Consider the following 20778-nt stretch of genomic DNA (forward strand, 5'->3'; position numbering starts at 1 on the left):
TTTTTTCATTTTCTTTTACAGATTGGTGTTTCAAGTAAGAAAGTATTTTTCCCAAAACAAATATGTTGTGCTGATTGAACAAGAAAGAGAACAAAAGACTCACACAACAGAGTAAACAACAATTCATTTAATAATTAATCTTTGTGGTCTCTAGGGGAGGGGTTTGAAAGGTATAAAATGGTCATATTAAAATAATCGACCCAGTCTTTTCCCTCTCAGGATACCCACTGTCTAATTGTCCTTTGACACAAGTACATATATTTTTTTCAGTTCTTCAGCAGATGTCCCACTTATCCATGTATATAACTTACTTTAGTTGATGAAACAACTTCAACAGTTCAATGTACAGGGCTCCCAAAGTCCCAAATGGATATAACACACAACCAATGACACACAGGCAAACCTTCCTCTCAGCACTGAACAGTCATAGATGAGATCCTTGAAGAGGCCAGGGGGGGGTTGCAATGGATGCGGCTTCATGTTCACAAGCGTTACAAAGTCTCCGTGAAGCGAGCCTTTTGCATGATCTGAAACAGATTTACTACCTGGGAAGAGAGTACTGGTTGATACCCGAAACAAAGACAAATAACATAACAGTGAATATATTTATTATTATAGAAGATAATTAATGTTAAGAATAATAATTACAAAGGCAATTTCTCTAGACTACTATAATCTGGTCCTGCACATATATAGTCAAGAGGAGACTGGGAAAACAGTAACAGGAAGCTCTAAAATACTGTGTTCACTCACACAGCGTAGCACAGTTCATTTTGCCATTCATCATTTTTAACAAAACAAAAACAAACAAAAAAAACGAGCAAAAAGGGGGTTGAATCTCATCAGTGAAGCTTTGTAGGGGTTTTTGGGGTTTTTGGGGGTTTTGGATTTTTGGGTAAAGCAGGAAACTGAGGTGCGATGCTTACCAATCTTCAGTAAAAAAAATGGTCTCATCAGTAATCTTGTCTTTTCACAATGACAAAAAGACGTAAAGACAGAAACAGAAAACCCCACTTTACCACCGTTTTTTTCCAAGAGGGTTGATTTATGCAGAATAGGGCTGAACATATCCCAGGATGAACCCCTTGCCTTGTTTTGTTTTCACAGTGTACATCCCTCTCTGGAAGTCATTTCCAATCCACCTGGAGCTTTGCTGAGGAGCATGGATCAAACTTCACCTGACAAATGAAAACAAATCTGTCCTCTGCCTCTTCATACAGCTTCTGAAATTGACTACTTTAGTAACCAACAGCCAGTACAAAATAAAAAAATACACCAAGGATGCACAGAAACCATGTACCTTTCAATTGCACTGATAGAACCATTGCGCATGTTCCAAGTCTTGCATTTCCCTCCCCAACGTCACCTCCAGCCGCTTTGTGTCCGCCCTGTTCAGAGGGGGACTTGACCTGGTTTGTTGTGTAACTGGGAGGGGCTTATTAGTCAGCAAGAGGAAAAAGGGGGCAGGTTGAGAGCAGCACGGTGATCCTGACATTTCCCTTCATCTCCTCCAGTGTTGTCCCTGTACTATCTGGACTCCCCGTCTTTGTGGGCGCCGTACAGAGCCAGATCAGCCGGTCCTCCGAGTCGAGAGCTGCGCGGAGGCGTGGACGAGCGGCTGGTGATGGACGGAATAAGTGGAGGCGGCGCCCCCATCGACAGGGCCCCCACCAAGCCCGCGGGGGTCTTTGCCAGGATGCCGTTGGGCACGTGGTGATGGTTCAGATGGCCGAGGCGGGCGTAGAGGCCGGCGTGGTGCTGGGAGGCTCCGTGTTGAAGGGAGTGGGAGAGAAGGCCGGGGTGGAGCTGCTCCAGGTGAGCGGCAGTAGCAGCGTGAGAGGGGCCCGACAGGTGGGCGCCTGCGGGGTGATGCGGGTGCATCCCGAAGTAACGAGCCCGCTCAAAGTCTTCCCTCAGGATCTGGGCGCGCTGCTCCTCGTCGATCAGCCCGCCTCCCGGAGGTCCGAGGTGGTGAGGCCGTTCAAAGTGGTGAGCCATTAATCCGAACTCCTGGCGGACGACGGAGGAGGAAGCATTAGAGGTAGATGTCTGAGGGTGGTGAGGGTTGGCCGCCGCTACAGCCGCAGCCCTCTCCGCCTCCAGAAGGCGCTGATGCTGGAGCAACCGGGCCAAATGTGGATCAGAGCGCAGGGCGAGGTGAGGGTCTGTACGAAGTGCCAAAGCCTCCCTGCGGTGCTGATGTTGCTGCTGAGCCGCTAGCTCCCTCCAGGGGTCCCAGGTGAAGCTGTGTGGACCCTGCGACGGCCCCTGGCCCGGACCATGGGCGAAACGTTCCCCTCCTGGACCCATGATCAACCCTGCAGCTCCTGCTTGGCTCCCCAGATACGCCTCGATGGCTCGAGAACGGTCCAGCAGGGAGAGGTGTTGATGGTGCTGATGGGGAGGCGGGTTGGGCGCGTGTTGCATGAGAGGAACACCCGGAGTGGGAGTCAGCGATAAAGAGGAGGAAGGGGTGCCAGATCTCGGGTGGTGCGGGTGGCTGTTGGGGCGTTCGAAGCTGTGGTTGGGAGGCGGGGGAGGCAGGGTGATGGGGATGTGCTCCGGCTCCTCCTTCCGCTCCTCTTTGACTTTAACAGGCAGGAGGAGCAGGGGAGGTTTGGAGACGGGCGTTGTAGTCCGGTCAGACTTCTTGGCCTGAGACAAAGAGGTGACGGAGGCGGAAGCCGCCGAGGAAGATGGGAGGCTGTTGTTGTCTCTTTGCGAGTGCGACGAATCGTTGTGGTGGTTGTGTGCCGTCGAGGCGAGGGAGCGGGGGTAAAGGTCCAGGGGAGATGGGGCCGAGCGGTTGGAGGGCGGGGGAGTGGTGAGGACAGAGGATGAGGAAGACCGCGGCCTGTCCCTGTCTGCTACTAAAGACGCAGAGCCGAGAGGAAGCCCCCGCGAGGAGGACACCGTCTGCATTAGCCTCTTGTCCCCTTCTCGGTCTCGCTCGCGGTCTCTGTTGAGGCTGCGCGTCAGGTCCTCGATGGGTCCGCCGCTCCCTCCCAGGGAACTGCTGTGGCCGTTAATGTGGGAGACCGGGGTGCTACTGCGGGGCTTGAAGGAGGGGGCGACCGGAGACATTCTCACAGGTTGTCGGCCGTACAGCATATTGTCTCTGCAAAAAAGAAACACAAAAGAAGTTAGAAAATGACGAGGTTTCATGCTAAATGTCAGACTTTTTTTCTTGTTCCCAAAACCAATAAAGAAATCGGCAGACGAGCATTCAACGACAAAGCTCCCTCTGACTGGAACAATCTACCTATAAACATCAGAACAATAAATTCACTACACATTTTTAAGAAATCACTGCTACCTTTTCTCACAAAACCATGTTGCTGCTTCTCATGGTGATGTCTTCTTACCCCTTTAATATCTTGATTGCGTATGTCACTATGTGCATCTACCTCTGATGACTTTGTGTGGGGTGCTGTGGCTTTGCGGGAGGGATACATGGGCGGATGGGTGTTTGAGAGCCTTTATGTTTATGTGTGTATTTTGTGCTCGACTGTCTGTATCACACTGTACTGTTGTGTTTTTGTGTTGGACCCCGTATGACGTATCAGACCGGAAACTCAGAATTTCCGACTTCTGAGATGAAATGGAACGCACCATAAACCATCAGCCCCTTTTTTTCCTTTTCCTCTAACATGGTGATAATTAAAATCTTGTGTTTTTATTTCTGAAATATAAATTGATGACATTTGTGACGTGATGCACTTCAGCACTATTGGTTGCCAACTATATCCTCCCTTGCTTTTTTCCCCCTCGTCTTCTCAGACGTTTCAGTTTATTTTGTGTTTTATTAATGACCTTTTTAATGTCGTTGCGAGGTGTCATGTTATGACCATAAGCCAGCTGATTTCCATACCTGTCTTTTTCATCCTTGATGTGGGGAATATCTCTCCTCTCTCCGTCCTTCCCGCGATCCCTCTCGTCCCGCTTGTCCGCGCCTTTAGCCCAGCTTGGGCCCGCGTGGAAGCCGGACGGGCCGCCGTGTAGACGGTTCCACGGGTCGTGATGGTGATTGGGGGTGGGCAGGCCTCCGACGACATTGGGCGATGGATCTTTAGGACCAAACACAGAGTTGGCTGTGGAAGAAAAATATTTTTTCATTGTAAGAAAACAACGAAATGTAAAAGATGTTTCACAGATTGGGACACATTTCTCTGATCTTCACATTCCTGAATATAATTTTGATCATTTCTACAAAACTTCCATCGCCAAATGTTGAACTTTAGACCAGCTTTACATCAGGCTTACATTAGGAATCATATCATCATGTTGTGTATGATAAAAGCAGCAAGAATTACTTTTCCTCTGTGGTACAAGTTCATATTTTAAATCTTAACGTGCTTTGTATTTGAATGAACAACTTCTGTTACACAAAGGGAGTCTTGATCCAAAACAAGTTGGTTCATGCTAAATCCCTTTTTGTAGCTGATGTGGTTTAGCACTGTGCAGTGTAATGAACAATCTGCCCGAGCTCGGTTAAGTTGTTTCGACACAAATGAACTCCCAACAAACCCCCTGAAACATGCTCTCTTATTGGACTTTGATTTGAACAGCTTCCAGTCTGCAGAGCGACTCAAATTAATGCATTAAATCCTGAACTTGTTTATCAATGACAAAGCCCGGCGCCCTAAACAGCCAATCGACACGCGTCTCTCACTGTGATAGCTGAGTTGGAGGTGAAAGAGGAGTAAAGCAGACTAAGCCAACGTAGACATGTTTGTGCTGCTCTGGAGTGAAAGTCAGAAGGGCTGGGTGTTCAGGAAACCAAACTCGAGTATGAACAACATAAAATCTCAGATTTAGTAGGGCCTGCACGATATGAGAATGCATTGCTTTCCAATTTAGTGGCTCTGATTGAAAGAGATTGGCAACGTGAACCCGGATAGGTGTGATTCAACGGCCGCTGTCTCTATCAACATGTAAGGATCCGTATGAAGACAGGCTGAATGAAATCTCAAACTTTGAGCTTTGTGTTTCAAGACGACATGGAGTGTTAAGACTGACCCAGTGTTGGGCTGCCGAGTCCTCCGAAGGCACCAGAACCGAGGGCTCCCAGTGGAGTAAAGGGCGGCGATCGGCCGTACGGATCTAAACAAAACGTAGTCACAAATCATTAATACTGCGTCAGACAAACATTCATGTGTTAAACTTGCAACACAGTTTAAAAGCTCGGCTAAAGCCAGTCAGAATGTGAGAACATGAACACAGTGACGTCCTGCCCTCTCTGCCTGAATGTGGTTGATTTGGTTTAAAATCATTTCGTCAAAATTTGGTTTGGAAAGTGCACATGAACACCTGTTGAAGTCGGAACAACTCGGAAGCCAGACTTTCCAACTTGACGTCATATTCATCATCGCTTTGGGGGCAAAAGGTGTTTTTTGCTAATGCTAATATACTCTTTTATAAATTTATGTTTTTGCACGTCGACTTTTTGCTCGAATATAACCTGCAACGGAGACAATCATGTATCTTCTTTACGGCTTCCCCGCCCGCTGTTTTTTTGCTGTCATTACAACATTCAGACTTTCCTAACTGACAGCCCGGGAACACACTGAAGTCAGAATACTGGAACCATCCGAGGAGCACCTGAATGCAGCATAACTTCCTGGCTCAGCAGCCAATAGGCAGAGCCGCTGAGGTAAACCAGGCCTCAGCTGTTCATCCTCTCTTCCTCTCCACCAGCTGGTTTGGTTTGCACTTCACAACACTCAGACTTACATAATTATTGTTACGACTGTGAGCCGTAATGTGTATTACAGTCTGTGTTGCTCGCTGTGTTGTTTCCGTTTTTACGTAAATCGTTGGCCGATCAATTTCCTGCTACCAATCGTAGGCTGCAGAGATCTGTTCTTAGTTGGTTTTGTGTTAGAAGGGGGTGAATCGCTTATTACTCTAACCTTGTTTATCATGTTTTTGGTTGGTTAGGGAGGTAGGTTGGCTGTCTTTTGTTTTCCTGTTTTATGTATCGGGTTAGCTCGTTTCACCAAGTTGGCCTCGGTTTTGTTTATGTTTGGACGCCGATCACCCTTATCCTTAGTTATTCAAATTGTCCGTATCCTTGTTTATTTTCTAATTCATCAAAATAAACCACATTCTGCTGCTTGGGAAGTGAGGGATTTGGGTCTTTGTTCATGTTGTGCCTTGGCTTCCCCTAGACCAGTGGTTCTCAACTGGTGGGTCGGGACCCAGAGGTGGGTCGTGAATGTGTGCCTGGAAAAAACACTGGTATAGAAAAGCCTGTGAGGCGCTTTTTAATCATGTTTGTTTTTGTTTCTTGCTTCTGTCACATGTTTTGTACCGACTGAGGTCCAAACTGCTCAATTTGTCAGTAAAATAAATCTGATTGGTTGAAAAACCATCACAAATTTGGGTCACGATTTGGTGGTGGATCCTGAGGCTAGACGAGTTGAGAACCACTAACCTAGACGCGGCATAACATTAAGATGTTTTAACTTTAGTTTATAAAAAAAAGTACTTCCTTTAAAGCTTGTTTACTGTGTGATACCTTTTTCTTTGTGGCTTACTTTGAGCCAGTTCTTAACAGAAACACTTTCCCTTTGATAACATCATCACAACTGCAGCTGCGGTTACATCTTTCATAACGGCTAGAAAAGATTAAACCAAGGGGGATTTAATTTATGAATGGTGTACATCAAAGTGAAATCTGCAGTCTGGGAAATGCAGCGACACAGATCGGTTGTGATGCATGAGTGACATTTCCATGTCCCCCCTTTTTGAAGCTCTCTCTCACCCAAGTGTGCAGTCGGTGCGAGGAAGGAGGAGTGCGGCGCCGATGGAGAGATGAAGGGAGCCGAGGACGGATTGACTGGCCCTGAGGGAGAGAAGTAGTGGTTAAATAAATAAAAAATGTCATCAGGAATCAAAATCAAATGCACAGCAGAGCTACCGACACGCTTCATCTTCATCCTGTGAAACCTCGCGCCGCTCCTGTTGATACTTATTTGTACGACACTTGTGATGTTTTAAAAGAACACAATTAGATTCTGAACCAAAAGGGCGTCAGATAGCTTAGCGGTTTACAATGTGCAGCCCATGTAGAGAGGTTATACTCAAAGGCCGGTTCACGCTCTACTCTGACTCTCTGATTTGACAAACTTCATCCCCCACTCGCTCTAATCCCAGATTTTCACTCTATCCACTTTCCTCTGAATAAAGGCATGAAAGCCCCAAAATATTGCACGAGAACAAAGCAAACCCCACTATGCCGGCATTGAATGCAACGTTTAAAATACATTTAAGACAAATCGAGGGGTTGAACACAACTGGGAAGTCTTTTAAAAAGTTTTATCAAATCAAGAATACATTCACATTCTGACTACTAAACATGAGTGGAAAGAAAGTGTCCAGACATAAACCTGTAGCTGAGAACAGACTGGGAGGTCTGGTCAGGTCGTGAGTGGGAGGCAGTCCTCCTCCAATGGGCCCCATGGGACCGAGACCTCCAGCTCCAGGAAAACGAGACAGCAGGTCGCTACGGAAGTCCAACTTGTGAGGATCAGCTTGCATCAGCTAAAAAGACAAGAGGAGAACAATTTACGGCATTCAGGGGGGGACACGGCACTTCCACTTTAAACCTCTCTCTTTTTTCCCCCTGATTAAATGTATTGATTACAACCGCTTTCTTCTCTCTCTATATCGCCGTTTAATAACTAAGAGGCACATACCTTGACTTTTTTCTGATGGCTTAGAATCATCCAGGCCACATAAACATGCATAGCGCACCATTTTCCTGGTTTCTGCACAGAAAGAAGATCACAGGGGTTTACTAAGTCGTTCAGTGAATCTCGCCATGTGCAACTTTGAAGCCTTTTGCACACAGAGTCAGATGTTCTTCTTCTTCTTCTTCTTCTTGTACAGAGATATCTGACCTAGCTTCTACACAAGATTTTACTCATCCAGCTGGAAAAGAAGTTGCCTTGTCAAGCTTTTTGTTTGGATTTATGTACACAAAAAAAAAAAGGTGAGAAAAAATTGCAGGGAAACAAGAAAAAACTAACAGGAGGAGAAATTTTATAACCACAGATTCTACATGCCAGTAGTTTCTGGGTCTGATGTCTAACTGGGTGTGCAAGGGGGGCAGAGATCATAGATCAGTAGCAGTCGGGATTACAAGTGAGATTAGTGCAAAGAGTGAGTGAAGCAGTGAGAAAGTAAAAAAACAGGCTGAAGGTTTTAAGGAGCCAAAGGGATTCAAAAAGAAAACAGCTGTTTGGTGCTTACATTACTGACTTTCAACGATGTCCCAAATGGATCAGTTAGCTACGAGAGAACACAAGTGTGAGACCACTTTTAATCAACAGTTCTCAGGAACAGTTCTGCACTCTTTACTCTTTGCTCTGAGCTGCTCTGACGAGGCCCGTGTTGTAGCACATCCTAACCTTCAACTGGCTGGTGACATCTAAACAGTTCTATTGGAAAACGTCTCAAGAGGAATGATGCAAAAGTTCATGTTTTGTAGGTGCGCATGTTAGACTCACCCGTGGGTCTTTGGGCTGCAGGTGGTGAGGCACAACCCCGAGTCGTGCGGATATATCTGGACCCGTTCCCTGAGGGACAAGAGGCTGTCACACACACAGCACCATCAGACACAACCCTACTGATCTACAGCTGATTCACATCTGATCTTATTCTTCTTCTTAGCGCCACGTGTTGGGTCATGATCATACTATGTAACTGACACTGGAAGAGCAGAGTGCCAGCTCTTGCCTTGTTTACAGTTGGTTTCAAAATGCATTTTTAATGACCTGATCAGAAGTGGAGAGCCGAGACACATAATCACGCATCAAAGGTAAAAGCTGAAATTTTTGAAACATGCTATGTTTCTTTTAATAGAAGTTTAAAGGGAAACGTGTTAAGCTATCAGGTCAGACTGTCGCCACTCCATCACAAGATTTGTTCACACCAAAATTATTAAGAACTAATTATAAATGCGTGCAAGCTGTTTGTCATATTGTGAAATTGATTTGATTGCTGTGTTTGCTCAATTTTAGTCATTCATTATTTTTACATGGATTTAAAGAGTTGTAACTTTGCTCAACCGTCATCACGTCTCTGTACTTTCATATTGATTCTGCGGCGGTGTAATATCGGTGTACCAAGTCTGTGAATTCACAGGCACAGTCGGAGCTCCACATGACATGTTTTGGGACCAAACTATCCACTAGGGAGTTCCCTGAGAACTTCACACCATGGGGATTTTTTTTTCTGTCTGCATTCGCACCGCCATGGTACCAGGGGCTAAAAAGGTTCCTCTAAATGCAGTTCTAGGAACTAAAATAATTCATAATTCCTGCGGTGCGGAATGAAAAAAGAAAAAGAAAAGAGGGTTCCAACCGTTCCTAGAATAATTAAAAAGTTCCTGCGGTCCGACATGCACGCACACACAGAGCTGCGCTACATCGCTGAAGCCGCCTTGCCTTTGTAACGCCTCTGTTACTAAAGACGGTCCCCCTCTTTACGCCTCCACATTGAAGGATAAAGGTCTCAGGGGCGTAAATATTGCCGCTTGAAAAATGCAGTCTGAATAGGGCCGGTCAAGCTTTGCAGGTAGTTTGAATGATTTTATGACTAAAGGGTTTCATCCTTTATTCCCTTTTATTTAGAGCTGCACATTTTGATTATTTTGCCAAAGCTGCATTCATCCAAACTAACTTTAAACAGCGTCAGAATTTGGGAAACACACAAAGCTCGAGTCGCTGCTCAGCTCCTGATGCTCCCCTGCTGTGACAGCATAAGAGCTCCTCCAGCGCCTGTTGACACCCCGTGGTTAATCCTAATTGTTATCAAACGCGTCTCGTATTTTCATCAGCTGTACTTCTTGGTGTGGGTGTCGAAATGAACACTCACCAGGTAATGTGAGATTCCAACCCCCCCTGAGGTTTAGTGGACACCCAGGAGTAATTAACACAAAAGATGCACGGAGAGTGTTTCTCACCTTTGGCTGAAATGCTCCTTGCAAGGAGCTGAAAGGCCCGGTGGGAGGAATCACAGGCTGGATACTCGGCACTGAGGGCGGAGGGTACTGAGGGAAGAACTGCCAAGACACACAGACGCCTTGTCAGAATCCAACTGAACAATTTAAACTAACATTTCATACTTCCAATAGAATATTTTCAGCAGTTTAAGAGCCTATAAGTAAAGATTAAATATATCCTGAGCCCTTCTTTTTTACTATTTAATCAGCTGTATAATCAGTAAGATTACAAAAGTACTCACAGGGTGTCGGTACAGTCCGTCCATTTTGCCTGGATACTTATCAAACTAAAAAAAACAAAAGCAGTGCGTGGGTTAAAACATGACAATTGTCCACATTTCAGCCACACAGGAATTTTACAGCACAGATGTTCAGCAGTAACAGCGGGGAAATCGTCTCACCAGAGGCGGTGCGGTGGCCGTGGGGTGCAGGAAGGGCGTGAAGTGTTGGTGCGTGTGCGTGTGCTGGTGCTGGTGGTTGTGCTGATGGAACTGGAAGGCCAGCGGCGGCATGCTCGGCTGGTTCTGAGACGTCCGGCCCGACGAACCCGCCGTGGAGCTCGATGCAGACGGACCGCCGGGAGTGGAGCGTCCCGCAGCCGACGAGTTGTTTTCAGCCCCGGGGACGCTGCGTCTGCCCTCGCGCTCTTGTGAATTCAAGAAGTGGGAGTTTAAGTTTTGACGTAATATTTCTTGTTCTATAGCAGAGGGTATCAAAGTAAAGGAGAGAAAGCGTTGAAAAGGAAACGTTCACATCACAGTCGTACCACAGACTGGCTGTTAAGTGCAACATAAAAGAGAGTTAAAGGTCAAATGTCTCTCACACTCTCTGGCTTCCCTTTTTGTTTTGTTCACTTGTGGTTTTTTTGTACATGAATTTACTTCTTGTGAACACTATCTTGCACCATCGCCTTTGTAGTCTCTGAGCCGGGCTGTGACGATACATCTTATCTTCTACAGGCGCGTCTGCTTTCACTTGAATCTTACTCGTACTTAAAAGAAATGTATCTTTAATAAATTGTATTTATCCTCGTCTTTGCTTATAATCTTATGACCTGCATGTTTTCTTTTTGCTGCCTTTGTGAAGACATTTCTAGCTTTGACTTTTAAAACGTTTCTAAATATAGTAAATGGACTTGAGCTTGTTTATTTCTTTTCTAGTCTTCTGACTACTCAAAGCGCTTCAACACCTCAGGTCACACCTACACATTCACATCCTGATGGTAGAGGCTGTTGTGTAAAGAGACCATCAGAAGTAACTAACCCTATTCATGCACATTCATAGAAAGTCGACAAAGCATCTGGAGCAACCTAAGTGTCTTGCCGCGTCGGACATGTGGCTGCAGGAGCTGGGGATCGAACCCCTCGACCTTCCTGTTAAGAGACGACCGACTCTACCAACTGAGCCACAGCCGCCGTATATAAGAACGTTATTATTGTTATTATTAGCTTCTGCCTTTAACACTTGCTATTAGGGATGAGAGAAATGTAAACTGATCAATATCCATATTTATCACGTTGGCTAATCAATCAAAATTTCAAAAAGTTCATCATCAATGTCAGCCAAACATGTTCTCATGGTCCTGTATGAGATTATTAAATGGCCCAGCTGTTCTTTTTACAGACACACACACAAAAACATCAAATTATTTAAGGTGCACCCTCTCCAGTCTGCACCTACAATAAGAGTCTTAAACGCAATCCTCAGACAATTTCATCAATATACAACTTCCTCCACAGCCCAGACAAACCGACACATCGGCCAGAGGAAGTCTGGGTTAGGTTAATTTTAGTAACATGTAAGTCATTGTATCACCAACAACAGTTTGTGACAGGAGTGAAAAGAGCAGTTTGTGTTTATCATACCTGCTGCGTTGGAGTGAGAAGGTCCCTGCAGCAGAGGAGGAGGGGGAGGCAGGCCCGGTGAAGACGTGAACAGCGCCCCTGAGCTGGCTCGGGATGGCGGCCTGAGGGGCCCTGAGGATCCTGAGCCCCTGATGTAGGGCAGCGACACACTGGTGGAGGGCGTTGGGGGGCGCATGGAGGATGAGGAAGACGCAATAGACGAAGAAGATGGAGGTTTGACGGGGGTGCTGCTCCTAAATTTTTTTTAAAAAAAAGGCGTTTGTGAAAGAATCAAGAATCATGTCCACATTTATATGAAACAAAACAAACTCAGGTGGTTCATAAAGTGTTCATACCTGTTGTTGTTGTAGATGGAGTGAGATCGTCCGGGCAATGTGAGGAAGGGTTTGGGTTTGGAGAGCGGGGAGCTGCCGTTGTGGCGGCTGCCGTTGCCGTTGAAGGAGCCGGGCCGGGGGACGGTGCCTGAGGCTGTGACCGGGGAGTGGGAAGGCAGGCCGAAGGGGGCAGAAGAGGTAGAAAGAGAAAGAGGCTCGGGGAAATGCGACTCCAGGTTTTTCTCCTGGCTCCGCTCCAGGCCAGACACCCGCGGAGTCACCATCAACCGGGAGACGCTGCCACAACGGGCCTGCAGAGGCGGGCAGCTTTTGCCCATAGATGTGCCCATGTTGGCGGGAGCAGGCTCCACAACTGTGAAGAGGAGGACAACAGTTAGTGTTTTTGACTTCCTGAACATTAAAGTGCAGACAGACAGTGACGCTATGTTTACTCCAAATGGAGCAAAATGTAGTTTGGCGTTTCTCCTGTATGTTTCTCCATTTAAGTTTCCTATTTCCTCAGAGAGATGCAACGGTTACGTTTACGTCTCTAACAACCAGACAAAGAGCGGAGGAGGTCGAGGTGCAGAAATGTTGCAGATGCATTTGTGTAATGTACACAGTGTGCAGGAGTTTGCCTGTAATTTCCGGTCATTAAAAAAAAGTTTTTTTAGGGCCTTAGGACGCCGTTGACGTCACTGGCGCTCTTTTCCAAATGTGTGATATTCCCCATATTTTTGCAGACTATGGATCATGTTTTGTACCCACATCCGCCCCGTGTCTGAACGGGAAATAAACAATGTAAAAAAAAAAAAACATGCAGTAGAAAGGAACAGCGCCGTGTTGGTCGTACAGCAGCCGTTGTCAACAGACTGTTGTCATAGAGACAGGACGGATGCTTCATGCAAGAGCTCCTGAGCGCACAGCGGGCGCTTCTCTGCCCTCGGTGGACACGGGGCCTTAGGCATCAAAACAATTATTGCTGAAATTTGATATTTACAACCATCATCTGTATTTACTATTTGGCTGCTTATAGCAACTTGAGGGCGACTATTTCCCAGTTTTGATGACCTGTTAACAACTCTGGTGTTCAGCAGCAGAGCGGCTGTCAATCTGACGTGGTCGTTTCACTTTAACTCAACAAGTAAACAAGCAGCTGCTTAAGGATCTGTCATGTTATATGTGACATTACTTCACACTGTGTTGTGTGTGGATGTGCTGTGTATTCTGCTTTTTTCATATATGCAGAAAATGTACAAAAATCGGCAAAACTAAAACACAAGAACTACAGACAATTTGATTCACTTCAGTACATTTCTGTTTGGATCCAAACAGAAAAACAGGAAGTCATACCTTTCCTCGTACTGACTGTGAAAACCGGGTCCATGTCGTTGTCGGAAGCCTAGATGGAGAGAAAAACAAGGTTTGGTTTAATCTCTACTCAACTGAAGCAAGAAGCAATTTCTTACAGCGCACTTAGATTGCATCATGTTTTACATTCTATTATAGCACCCAAACTATTCAAGAATACTGATTGTTTTTTTAACCAAGAAATCAAATCAAAGTTAATCCAGACATTAATGTCAGAAAGATAACAAAGCCAGCAGTACACACCTTGTCTCCTGTGTCACTCTCAGTGTCACACTAAAAAGAGACAAAAGGAAAAATCAGCGTTATGATTTTCATCTATCGGAACATTTCAGGTGATAAACAGGTTCAAAGCAGTCTGCACGAGTGTTACACCGTGTTGCAGGAAATAACATCATCATGTTTACTTCAATGTACGAAACACTCACAATGTAGCCGGTCTCCAAAGGATGTCCCTGGAAAAAAAAATACATATTAGCTTAAAAAAATAATGAAATGTACAGACGTTAAACTATGATTGTGTGGATTATGCTTACATAACAGGGTTGTCACTGTAACAGAATTTTAAACTCATAAGATGCTGATAAAAATCACACAACAGCGTATCATTTTGGGGCGCAGGTGGACTAGCGTTTGTGTCTCACACTCCATGTACAGAAGCTATAGTCCTCATCGAAGCAGGCCTTGGGCTCAAATCCGACCTCAGGCCCTTTGCTGCATGTCATCCCCTACTCTCTAATCCCCAAAATGTCCTGTCTCTCCTCAGCTGTCCGATCCAACGAGGGCAGAAACTAAATATATCTTTCTAAAAAATTTTTATTTTTATCGATACCATGGGAGCTGAAAAAAAAAACAAAGTCCTGGGCACCCAATATTGGGTAGTTTGGATTCATATAAATTGCAAAAAATACTCCTGCACATGGTCTATATTGCACAAAAACATTGCACAATTTTCAGGACCAAAACATTGCCAGAGTCTTCAGACAGTGCTCTCTTGTCTTTGCAGCAGTTTTGGTTAAAAACATGACTGACGATCTGTGGATTTTTTTTACAGCTTGGGTACTTTTCATCATCAAAATCATGCAGATTGTATCATTTCAAACCCAGTGGTATCGTAAAGGATCTTACTACACCGCTACATAAGACGCTGTTCAGTTTTTGCGGGGTTTCCCCAGAAAGAAAAAAAGGTTTAAATTTTATTCCTGCATGATGATTTCTATTGTGTTACAGGGAAGTCTAGCACCGACTCTGCAGGTCACTCGTTAACTTGAATACAGAACTCTTTCAATCAGAAGAGCGCTCCACAGGGTTTGTTTACGGAACAATATGCCACCATTTGCTTTAAATGTATGAGTCGCTATGTATGCCGGCACAGCGTACAATCACCTTGCAATACACAACGACTGGGGATGAATTTTCAGATCACGTGAGGTCGTGTGCAGTGGCTGCCCTCGTGGTAATGACAGCGCGTGTTTCAGCATTTTATACAGATATATTGGTCGCACCGGTGTGTGAGACGCAGCCAACTTTTTAGATGAAAACATAGGTATTCAAATGTGTCTTTTAATTTGGATTTTACGATAATGAAAATGTTGACAACCCTATTACATCGTCTTCTTCCTGGTTGTAAGGACTGACCTTGCACAGCTCGTTTAACATAAACACCTCTGCATGATGTGTGTTAAAAACCGGTTTGACGAGGTTAGGATGTACAGGTGAGCAGCACGACCGAAACGTAAACAATGTGTATTTGATTTAGAAGTAGCTGATCCGCCTCGCATGACGAGCTGAACCAACCACAACACAAAAGCACCCGGTGGAGTCGTGTGTTTACCTCTATCCTTCTTCTCTTGTTTCTGCTCTTGCTGCTGGAGTGGCTGTGCGGGGCTCCTTCCTCCGGCTCGGACAGTGGCCCTCCGCCATTCTCCTCCGGCCCCCTCTTCCCCTTGTTCCTCCTTCCCGGCATGTCGGGGCGCTGACTGGGCTTCAGAGAGCAGTCCATCTGATAAAAGAGGAAGAAGAAACCAAATTAGCAGTGTTTACGCATCTACCAGTAAGCATGAATGTGTTTCCTTCAGGGCAAAGACCACAGGCGAGCTACATGCCCATTAATGTCCTGATAGAGCTCATTTCTGCACTGAGTGATCGCAAAAATAGAAACAGGTATGACATAATGCGATACAGCATCCTGCATCAGGCTATTTCTACAACTGTCTGTGTGAAGACTCAATAAGAGAGAGGGAGACATGTTGCATATTATTTGATCTTCATATCCACCTTGTCAACAAATATGAGGGCTAGCCTTACGAAAACATCTCTGACAAATATCCACAATAAAACATTTTTTCCAGTAAGATATTTGAATATTAACCTCTTCAGGCCACACAAGAATTTATTAGACTATAAAGAAAGGGAAAATCCCCGTTAAGTCAAACTACTCAAAGACATGACCAGTCGGGGATGACGAGGTGTTGCTTTGCCCTGAAGCTATAAAAAGGTTGGACACCGGTGTTTCATGTGTACAAAGAGAGATTTAACATCCAAATAAATACATTTCCAAAGGAGAAATAAAATGCAACTTTTCGGAAATTACATTGCACGGCTGCTACCTATATTCCTCTCTTTATCTGTAGCATAAAGCATTTAAAGGGGATATGTAGTCTCCAAACTGCCACACATATCATCATCATGCATGGATGAATTTAGAGCTGTGATGCATTAATCAGCAACTAATTTAAAAAGTACAACTTGAGTAATTTCTCAAACAGATTTCTCTGATTGCAGCTTCTTAAATGTGATTAATTTCTGGTTTCTTTACTCCTCTATTTATTTATTTTTTTGTGTTTACGATGTTGACTTGTTTCACTTCCTGCAAAATGCTGAAGGATGTTTTTAAACTCTTTTCTGATATTTATATAAACCATACGGCTCGTTGATTTACTGTGCAAATCATCAACGGATTAATCTACAATGAAAATAAAAGTTAATCGCAGCCCAAATTTGGTCGGATAATTTAAAATAATTTATTTTCACACACAAAACATCTGTGCTGGGTGAACCTGAGGAAGCTTCGGGTGAAACGCGCTAATCACAATATAATAATAATAATGAGAACATGCAGTCTATTACTAAATAATGAAAAATACAGCAGCTTGCTTATCGACTTGCATTTTGAATAAAAACTAAAAACTCAGCTTTAAAGTGCAGGTAAACGTGTCTACGTGATTGATTGAACTGCTAGTTTGCTCATGAATCATACATGATGACTGCAGTCCATCGTTGTTAAATTACTATATTCCAACTGTAAACACTAATATTTTATTTTTATGTTCACTATTTTCTCATTTCTAGGAACCTCTAACTCTGACCCATTGTCTTCAGTGGTTACATTTTTTAAAAGGTTTATTTTGGGGCTTTTTTTATGCCTCTATGAGAGAGACAGGATGGTGGATAGAGTCAGAAATCAGAGAGAGAAGTGGGGAATGACATGCGAGAAAGGAGCCACAGGACGGATTCGAACCCGTACCACCGGCCAGGAGGACTACAGCCTCCGTACATGGGGCGCACACTACTCTACAGTGTGGTTCTGTGGTTCATTTTAATTGTAAATTCACTTTAGCAGAGAGCACAGAGGAACTGTTTATTAATGAAGCAGATTCAAAACTAATTCCTGACATTATGTAGCAATCAACACAATCCCATCAGACCTATCCTGACAGATTATTAATTGATATTTAATCATTTCCTCTTCATCAGATTGAGAATTGTGACTTGAAAAAATGGACGTGTGATGTTTATAAGCTCTGAAGTAGTCTAACGTCCCGCTTTGATGGGTAGACAACCGCACTTCATAAACGAGATCTCTGATGTCACATTATTGCTTTTAAGTGGAATTTAATTTTCTTTAATTTTCTGAAAAGCCGTTTGGCAGCTCATCAACAGCTCACAGAATTAGAAACATGAATAATTAAGGCCTCTCCAGAACCCATCAGAGGGATGCCTTGGGGTTTGGCCTGAGAGGATCGCTTTCTCCGAGCTAGGAACGGTATCAGGGGTTGAGGAGTTCATTGTGCACATCTAGATGAAGGAAGGCATGATTTGATTCAGAGAAGTAAGCAGGACAACGATCAAAGACAGTCATCCGGGACGCCTGTTGTTTAAAAATGATGGAGGAATAATAAAGGGGCGATTCATCAGGCTGAAGACTCACCTGTGTACAGCTGCCTTTCATTCATTTTGTTTGTACTAAGTTATTTCCCTTTATAGCCCTTTCCCTGTTAGATTCTGCTATGATCAGTCTGTTCTCAGGCAGACACAGTGTTGTCCGACCCGTCCCACATCCTCCTCTCTGAGTATGAGCTTTTACGATCTGACAAACGATACAGAGACCCCCAATGAAAACTGAATCGTTCTTAAAAACTCCAGTCGATCAAAATTCTGATTAATTTTACTTAAGGTTGTCTGGATTGTGCAATATCATCTCTCTGTGGCCTTATATCTACTTATCTTTTGTCTCCTTAAGTTGTGTTTTATGCAGATCTTGCATAATATGAGTGAAGTGTGATATATGTTGTTGTGTTTTTAGGTTTGCATTGTTATGTGCTGTTCCTGTTTACATGTAAATTGTGTTTGTTTCTTGTTGTTTTTATTTATTAAAACTACTATTTACTATGCAGCACTTCGAGTCCAAGACAAATTTCCCCAAGGGGATACTTAAGTGTATCACTTTATTTCTTCTTCTCGTTCATTGTCAAGGTTTGAATGATTTTTTAAATGCCCTCTTTGAATGCGTTTTCTTCCCTTCCCTTGTTCACTTCATTTGTCTGTCTACTCGCCGTTATATTGTATAGTTTCTGTTTATAATATGTCTACACTCATGCACTTTAACTTACGTCAATACTGTCCATTTACAACTCTGTTTTTGCACATTTACATTCAATCTTCCATATTTAATCTTCCTATTTAAGACGAGTAATGCTTAGTTAAATCCTGGTTGTATATATTCACATTCTTAGTTTTTATATTTTTAGTACTTATTTACTTTGTATTTAATATTATATTGTGTTTAGATTTGATAATATTGTGTTTTTTACTCTGTGTTTAATAACCTGCTGCTGTAACGCCATAATTTCCCAGTTTGGGATCAATAAAGTCATTCTATTCTATTTGTTGTGATGCTTTTGATGTCTTGTGTGAAGCACTTTGAACTGCCTTGTTGCTGAAATGGGCCCTTTAAATAAACCTGCCTTTTCCTCTGTTTATACAAGCTTGCATAATCACTCATGTTTGATGTTTGACAGCTGATGATTGGCTGTCAAAATAAAGGAAATGTACCTCCAGAGCCTCTAGGCTGATGAAGCTTGAGATAGCAAAGCCATCGATGATATCTTCCTCGCAGGACACGGACTCTCTCTTCCTCCGTCGTGGAGGCCTGTGTCTCCCAAACCCGGGCCGGCACTCTCTCCCCCCGGGTCCCAGCACACCTTTAGTCCCACACGCCTGATCCCGGTCGGAGCCTGAGGACAGGGATGTGGCCCTCTCCACCGCCAGGTCCACTCTCCTCCTCCGCCGCTCCCTGTCGCGCTGTGACCGGGACCGTCGGCTCTGCCTGAATCCGGTGCTCCTGCTCGGGCCCTCCATGTTCAAACCACACTTCCTTTTGTAACTCCACTGAGGGCCAAAAGGCACTTTGTTCAAGTCCCCGGTTCAGGTGGGAAGTAGTACAAACCCCCACCACCAACACCAACACAGGCAGGGCCCTCCCAGTTAAAATGGCGTTAATGGAACCAGTGGCTATTATTTACCGTCCTGTGACAACAGTCTCTTGGCATCAGTGCCTTTCTTTCGGCGAAATTTTAGAGTCATTTCACTTAATCTGAACGAAAACCCAGATCGACACCGGAATTTAAAACACCCACGGACCCCTCACGGATGTCACGGCAGAGCAGATTGTGTCCCGTAGACGGTTAGCATTCGCGTGCTAGCAAGACGGCTAACATTCGCGTGCTAGCAAGACGGCTAACATTCGCGTGCTAGCAAGAAATCCCAGCCGACACAAGTTATACGCATGTAAACAAAAAAAAAAAAGGACAAGGATGTTTGTGTTACAGACAAAGCAGGACGACGATACTTTTTGGTTAATTTTCAAAATAAAAACAAAGCTACTGTTGGCATCTCTCAAAACAAATTCTTGCTTTTCAGGATTTCGTAAAAAAAAAAAAAAAAAAAAAAAATTTGCACACGCTGACAAATTTATTTGCCTGTTAGCGAAATTATACGGTTAGCTTGTTAGCACGGCGACATATCCGACATTATCACACCGTTATGCTTTGATTTCATTGAGTTATTGTTAAATTACAAACACTATAATTGACAGTTTATATAAATAAAGCTCAATCTGACGAGTAAAGTGAGCTGTCTGCTCTGAGTTTGACGAGTCGGGTGCTAATGCTGAGCTAATAGGTCAGGTGTAGCCGTTTGGTTAGCTTGTACACAGCTAACTCATTACAGCACAATGTATTCAAGAATGCAACCGAAAGAATACAACTATATTCTTCAAAATGTGGTTGTAAAGACTGTGGCAAAATGAAGCGAACTGATACGCATAGGCTAGCGGAGCAGTTTATTTCGTAACACCACCAGCCGAGTTGTTGACGGCCGAGTGTAATGGTTGAATTCGCATCGCGTCAAAAGAAAGACGTAACGTTAGCACTCCGGCTAGCTAGCAGTTAGCCGATCCAGCTGTTAGCAACCAAAGCAAAAAGAGCTTTCAGTTAAAGGAAGCGGAAATAATACGGACGATTTTTAGCAACCATCTCCGATATAATAACGCCACCTCGGTTATTTACTCAAATCTCTTCTGTGGTTCCTCTTCCATCATAAAGAAAAAAAAATCAAGGCCCAAATATGAAAGCCTCGGTGTCGATTTCCATTAACGAGGGTGTCGGCCAAGCCCCCGTCGGGCTGGGCAGCTCCTTCATGCAGCCTTCACTGTGTAATGTAATCCACTGTTTAGGATTAAGTTGGACCCCCTCGTCGACGTTTCCAGTCAAAGATGTGTTAAATCACTTAAATCCAGAGTGTAAACACGCGAGGAGAGAAACAGAAACGGCTCCGCTGCTGCACCTTCACAAGTTTCCACTGAATTGGAAATTTATCGTGAAAATCAGGGAGACACAACCCTTGTCAGCCGTGCAGTGCATTGTGTGCGCCACTCTTCTTC

At 44.3% G+C, this 20778-nt stretch overlaps 1 protein-coding gene across 10 annotated transcripts; it reads right to left on the bottom strand.

Annotated features, from left to right (window-relative positions):
- Positions 1-112: 112 nt before the first annotated feature.
- Positions 113-20778, bottom strand: fbrs (fibrosin). 10 transcript variants are annotated; one of them, XM_061028133.1, is made up of 18 exons: positions 18891-20777; positions 15391-15558; positions 13985-14011; positions 13803-13832; positions 13542-13590; positions 12210-12561; positions 11875-12104; positions 10411-10706; positions 10252-10296; positions 9971-10069; positions 8514-8597; positions 8257-8295; positions 7701-7772; positions 7386-7545; positions 6767-6847; positions 5020-5103; positions 3872-4091; positions 113-3118 (listed from the first exon to the last, which is right to left on the bottom strand). In XM_061028133.1, exons 1-18 carry the CDS (start codon positions 19194-19196, stop codon positions 1528-1530), a joined length of 3933 nt encoding a protein of 1310 aa, XP_060884116.1. In that variant the 5' UTR covers positions 19197-20777; the 3' UTR covers positions 113-1527. The 10 variants fall into 10 exon arrangements, with proteins under 10 accessions (XP_060884116.1, XP_060884118.1, XP_060884117.1 ...); XM_061028135.1 differs by having other exon boundaries at positions 8514-8582; positions 11875-12107; XM_061028134.1 differs by having other exon boundaries at positions 7392-7545; positions 11875-12107.

The sequence above is a fragment of the Labrus mixtus genome, chromosome 21 (assembly GCF_963584025.1).
Source record: "Labrus mixtus chromosome 21, fLabMix1.1, whole genome shotgun sequence".
Lineage (NCBI taxonomy): Eukaryota > Metazoa > Chordata > Actinopteri > Labriformes > Labridae > Labrus > Labrus mixtus.